At 38.1% G+C, this 6,595-nt stretch overlaps 1 protein-coding gene across 1 annotated transcript; it reads right to left on the bottom strand.

Annotated features, from left to right (window-relative positions):
- Positions 1-4: 4 nt before the first annotated feature.
- On the bottom strand, positions 5-5,944 carry LOC118347524 (protein MEI2-like 4; the record flags this gene model as incomplete). Its single annotated transcript, XM_035687255.1, has 11 exons — positions 5,097-5,944; positions 4,589-4,809; positions 4,339-4,384; positions 3,163-3,315; positions 2,544-2,962; positions 2,270-2,428; positions 1,963-2,079; positions 1,724-1,872; positions 1,268-1,365; positions 734-1,141; positions 5-96 (listed from the first exon to the last, which is right to left on the bottom strand). Coding segments are annotated over exons 2-11 (1,722 nt in total), but the record flags the coding sequence as incomplete, so codon positions are not given.
- Positions 5,945-6,595: the final 651 nt, after the last annotated feature.

The following is a 6,595-nucleotide window of genomic DNA, read 5'->3' as shown; positions in this document are numbered from 1 at the left end:
GCCACATCATGCCTGGAGGCTGAGAGTGATGGGAGCTGTTCCATGAATAATGATGTCCAGGAAGAGAACAGCTCCCATTACCAGTAGATTGAAAAACTGAGAAAAGGAGAGAGCGAGAGGGGAAAACCAGTTAAAATCAACACATCAACAAATAGAAAAAAACAGAAGTAATTAGACTTTTTTTGTTAATAAATAATAGTTAGAAATTTCATTTTCCTTCTAACTGGAAAAGCAGTTCAACCAAAGTGTATAACCTAAATTTGACAATGCTATACGAAGATTCAATTGCAAATGAAGCAAAGTGATAGTGTCCCAAATCACAGCATCCAACACCACTACAGGGATCAATTAAACCAAGTATATGAAGGGGTTTGACAGGTACTTTGGCCTTCTCTAGTGCTGGCACCTCATTGAATATCAGATGCAGCACCAGAACAAAGGGCACGGCAAAGTCCCATCCAGCCAATAGTGTATTTTTTAGTGCTCAGATATATTTCAAGCGTCGAGGGGGAAAGTAAGCCATTTTGATAAACCCAGTTCAAAGTTTGAGTCGACCCCTACTCTTTCTGCTTTTTGTTATTTCTTTCAAAAACTGATCTTTCTTCTTTCATCTTAGAAAGAAGATCTCGAATATGGTTGGTAGCACAACATGGCATTGGCACAATTAGAAAACTGAAAAATGTATAATGGAAATCATTAAAAGAAAATGTAGCTAGCTGTCCATTGCACTTACCACCAGCTTCTTTGAGTTCAATTGGGTGCCCATTTGAGCTTACTCTGTGGAACTGCCAGTTATCAAATCTTTCTTGTTGACTGTGACTGATGTTTGCAGTGATGATGCCCAGAGAATTCACATGAACACCATTTGTTAAGCCATTATGATACTCTGGAAGTGAATGAGGATGAAAAGTCGTAGTGCCTTGAATATCAAATTTCAGTTGTCCTGGTGATCGCCCAGACTCAGCAAGGCCAGGCTGATTGCCAACTGATTCAACTCTCACCAGAGAGGGTAAGCTGTTCGGCACACTAGAAGAGATACCATGATGAAACACAGATTCAATGGATGGAGCTTGTATTGCAGGGTGCACCCCCAAAATAGTTCCACGATCCATGCGAGTAGAAGCAATTTCACCATGCGGAGCTGGTAGTGTCAACAAGACTTTATGAGACAACATAATTGTTCTTTTTTCCCTAAATTATTACCCCCCTTTTTTTTTTGTCTTGGCCTAAATTATTACTTAAAGAGCAAGAATTTATCGGTAATTACCAGGGAAGCTGGTGTTTGAGTCAATAGGAGGGCCATTGTGTTGCAGATAAAGACCACGATCATCTTGTTTCAACTCTGAAGAGAACTGTTGCATCAGACTGCAGCAACAAATGAACACCCAAAAGAAAGACCAAGAAAAAGTGTTAGTAATGGATCCAAAGCAATGAACAACGCAAAGGTCATTTCATCAGGAATAAAAGCACCGTCCTCTGTTCAATTTTAGCAACATAGTTAGTAAGAAGCATAGACCTTAATTAGAAATGCAAATATCAATGCATACGTCCTGCAGCCTTAGCCTTACAATAAGTGAATCAATCAAAATTTTTGCCTGCCAAATGAGAAAAAAGTACATGTTTTTCGCTGTTACCTACTTAATTCTTATGCCACCAAGGGCTGAAGTAAAAGGCAAAAGTAAGAAATAATATACAAGCAGTAAAAGGAGAATTATTGTGCTACCGTCTTGATCCCCCTGGATGGCCTGGTTCAAGCTTAATCCGTCTCCCTGCAATATCACTCTTGTTTAATGCATGAAGAGCAGCCTCTGCAGCTCTTACATCATAAAATTCAATAAACTTGTGGAGACTTCTTTGTGGGGATTCCCGAATCTACACATCCATGAACAGGAACTGACCACACATTAGAACCCCCCCATCATAATCTCAGAAGTCAAGGATAAAAGCTGACCACAAGTTTACCTCCTTGATTTCTCCATAGGCACAAAAAATCTGATGAAGGTCATCATTCGAAACAGAGGAATCAAGGTTAAATACCACAAGAGTGCCCTTATCTATATCTTTTTCAGAAGGGTTATCCTGCCAGAAGACAACCAAATAGGCAAGAAGTCAAGCAAAAATGGATATGCAGAGATCAATAAAACTAGAATGAACTACTTACAATATAATGATAATCAAGACATCATTCTTACATGAGTACAGCTATGATGATGTTCGATTAACGAAAGCAATAACATAAATAAACAAGGATGAACATACAGAAGCCCACCTTTGGAAGCAAGTAATGGATGTCAAGCTTCCTACGCCTCACTGGTCTGTTATGGAGTGCTTTCATTGCATTTCGGGCTGCTCTAATGTCATAATAGGAGATCATAACAAAACCACGATGCTTGCAAGCTGTATAAAGAGTGCGAATATCTCCATATTGCTGCACATTAAATATAGGAAATTATAAGTTAGTGTTCTATGTAGAGTAATGCCCAAGCAAACACACACATTAAGAGCGAACTAAAACGCCAACAAAAACAAAGGAAAGTACACACCTCGAAAAGGGTCTTCAATTCGGAGTCTTCAAGATTGCCATTTATATTTCTAACAAACAACGTCCTGGAAGGGTGTTCAGCAGCTACTGAACCATTTGATTCCCCTGGCTGACCATTAGAAACTCCCCCAGGGAAGTCAGAATTATTTTGTCCATCAGATGAACAATCATCTCCCAATTCCATTCCCCCGACACTGCTAAAAAGATCTAACTCCTCCACATCATCCCCACCACTGGGCTGGACAATACAGTCAAGCCCATCAGTCACTCCAGAAAGAAAGTCATCATAATCAGGCAAGAGGTTTCCAATGGTTTGGGCCTCAATTTCTTCAAGGGATTCAAAAGGTTCCTCTTCCTCATAATGGGAGGCAACAGTATCAACAGAATGGCCATATAGAGCATGGTTTGATGATAATCTCACTGCATCAACAAAATTCATACAAAACTAAAGGGTATAAACTTACAGGTTCAGCAAACAGTATTATAATGAAACCCACAGCCAAGACGTCAAAATCTATAAATCAATGAAGTTAGTTGTATTACATGGTTTAAGGTTAAGGATATGAGTTGGTACAAGCAAAGTGCAAGAATAGAAGCAGTGAAGGGAATGGGTAACTTACACTTCCCATTGAATAACTCCGACAACGAACTTGAGAAGAGACTGCTCTCATACTGAGTACCCACCATACTACCCCTGTTGCTTTCTATAGCATAAGATGCCGGCTGTACATTCAAACTTGCTGAATGACTGGATGCTCTCCCTGCTCCCACGGCTGTTCATCACATTATATAGGGTTTTAACCTTAAAAAATGAAAAAGTCTTCATTTATAATAAATTTCAATATTCAAGTAGCAACAATTTGAATTAAGGAATTAGTTGTAGCCGCCTGCAAGTTATATTGATTGAAGTGAGGGCCCCCAAGTCCCCCCGTAGTTTCATCCATGCTTTGGGCAAATAATGTGTTCCAAGCAGCCAGCTCCTCGCGTATTAAATCCGTAAAAACACAAAACAGCCCATCCATTCCAATTTACATACAGCAGTAACAATAGATATTGAAAGCAGGTTGATTGTGCTACCACATAAGTGCACTTGGCAAAAAAAGCAACAGGTGTCAGTTTTAAGGAAAAGCGTTTCAATTAGAGTGCATGCCTTGAAAAGGTTGTTTTTTTCACTGATGAAAACATGAAAATTCCTATTTGAGATGCTTCGAAAAAAATTGCTTCTGAAATTACCGGAGACACCACACACTAGAAATTGACCAATTACAATTACATATATGAAACGTGCATGCTACCTATTAATTAATATCTAAAACACCACACCTTTGTCGCAAATAGGATCCATTAAATAAATGATTACATAGACCTTGTCTTCTCTAAATTTTAGATATTTCCAGCTTCCTAGTTTTACACGTTATTTATAACACATCTGCATCTTCTGCCCTTTTTACAATGTTCAAACTAAAAGGCTAACCACAGCCAAGACTAAATACTCCTTCGATCTACAGAAAAGATCCTACACGGCTACGGACATTTAGAGAAGAGCCCCATTCATGCTTGGATTGAGACAGAAAAGTAGAAAACAGTCAAGGTCTTTTAGTTGCAATTGAAACTCCCGAGTTCAGAAATATTCTGACAAATACATTAAATACCTGCTAAATCCAACAACAATTCAAATGGAAAAACTGTACGTTCATGTAAAAAAATGGCAAAAGAAATCCACAGAAAATGCATTAGCATTCTGTTTATGGAGCAAAAACAGCATGATCTTCATTTTCTAAATTAATGATACTCACCAAAGCCACCACGCATGTTATCTGACTTCCATAAACCAAACTTTCTCTGCCAAGCATAGAAAATGGAAAGAAATATAAGGACAACTGGAACAAACTCAACAGTAAGGACGTATTAAAAGTTTCAGATTCTAAATTATACACTAATTGGTGCACAGATCCCCCTTAGATTAAAACGAACCATGAATTCTAATAATAGAATATACACTTAAGACAAAATTGGAACATAAACAGGGAAGCAGTAGCTCAGTACCTCGTTGGGAAAACATAAATCATCTGAGAAGTACGAGGATGATGATGAAAAGTCAGGTAGGTCCATTATTTCAGATGGCATTGCGATAACTAAGAGTGGTAAAACCTTCCAAATAAAGAAACGCCTTCAAAAGAAAATCTCCACCTCCGTGCTGACAACCAAATTTATGGCTCTATATGTAGTTCAAAATTCTCCCTCCAACAAAAGAGCGAAAAAAAAACCTGCACCGTAGATATCTGGTCAGCGAGTAAGATAGGATAGTCACACCAATCCAGACCAATGGTAGCACAGCATGCATAGACATGGTCGCTAAGGTATAATCATAAAATTAAAAGCCACCTAACTTGGATTAGCTTAGATCTTGGGCATAAGGCATCAAAATATATGATAGACAGAAATAGACATTAATAACCAGCATCATTTACAATTCATATGAATATGCAACAAACTAATCGCAAAATTATTCATAGATTTCAGGAGGATCGGTAAGATCAAAAGAAGAGATTACCCGAGCTAAACACACAGAATTCAACATCCGATGGTACAGTTTACCTCCACAACTAGCCGCAAGCTCGAATTAAAATCTAATGGTTGAACTTCGAAGAGCAGCAGCATTCAAAAGGATCGGGAAAAAAAATTCACCCAAACGCATCAAATTGCGACCAGAATTCAAGAGCTGAAGAAAATATTTTTCACACCGGAATTGGAGTAGCAAAAATTCGAGGAGGAAGATATTTATGTACAGCGGGGAGGGACATAGGTTTTTGAAAAAACTAGGTCGGAATGCGACAGAGAATGGAATAAATTACGGCATAAGGCAAGAGGCTTAAGGAAGGGGATCATCTAAGTATCTGTGCCGTGTAAGATTCTCCAAAGCTTCGATGCTTCCTTTTCCTGCATTGCACGTTAACCACCACCCCCAACCCCCACCTCGCCTCCTATTTTATAAGTTATTCTTTTATACCATCACAATTCTCTCCTTCTCTCCTTCTCCTCTCCTCTTTGGCTCCGCTGTAATTTCAAGAAGTCGCAATCCACGGCGTTTCGGGCAACCAAGTGAGATTCTCCGGCGAGATTCCGAGAGCTCGCCAGACAGAGAGGAAGAGAGAGTCCGTGGACCTTTTGGTAAGTGAGCCAACGAAGATAAAGAAAGGAACGGTGGTAATGGAAACACTGGTGACCGTTTACTGTTTAGCGGCGTTAACTCCGAATCCGCTGTGTGGTCGGTAAAGGCAACTGGCAAAGGTCTGGGAAGTCCTCCCCTGTGCTATGTTTCGATGAAATCTCTCTGTCTCCTTGCCACGCTGGCGGAACCGAGACAGGAAGTTGATTGTTACGAGATTGAAATGACGATTAACACCTTGAGAGGTATGATCGAATTATTTTTTAGGTGTGCACCCGCAGGGTGCGGGGAGGGGTCACCGCATGGTTTTTGCATTACTTATTTATTATTATTGTATTATATTAATCTCTTGTATAATTATTAGTTTAAGAAGTCAAATCAATCTATTAATTTAAAATTAAATTTAAATTTTTAACAAATTATAATCTATATACAAAATATTTACAGAGTGCGGGACGGGAGTAGGGGCGAGATCCCGCTGCCCACCCTTATATTTATACGATTGAAGAGTCATTAGGATCGTTTTACATTATTAAAGCAGTGAGACTTGTGTTGAAAATATTCAAATTTTTATTTTTATTTTATCAAAAAATTATAAAAATCTTAATAAAAATTGTTACGGTCAATTATTTCATAAAATAGAAGTTATTGACGTGATTTTATATAATATTTTTTTATATGTTAAATTTATTTTTTAATAAAAATAATATTATAATAAAATATACTATATCTAAATACTTAAGTTATAACTTTATTTTTACAAAAAAAAATTAATCAAGGAATTTCTCTTTTTAATACATATCCTAAAATTATTATTACATAAAATTGAGCTTGTTCCGATTTTAGGTAAGAGTGGTGCTACTCTGCACCGCTCTATTTGACCG

The sequence above is a fragment of the Juglans regia genome, unplaced genomic scaffold, assembly GCF_001411555.2.
Source record: "Juglans regia cultivar Chandler unplaced genomic scaffold, Walnut 2.0 Scaffold_91, whole genome shotgun sequence".
Taxonomy (NCBI): domain Eukaryota; kingdom Viridiplantae; phylum Streptophyta; class Magnoliopsida; order Fagales; family Juglandaceae; genus Juglans; species Juglans regia.
Note: the sequence above shows the minus strand (reverse complement) of the source record. Positions and strands in the feature narration are given on the sequence as shown.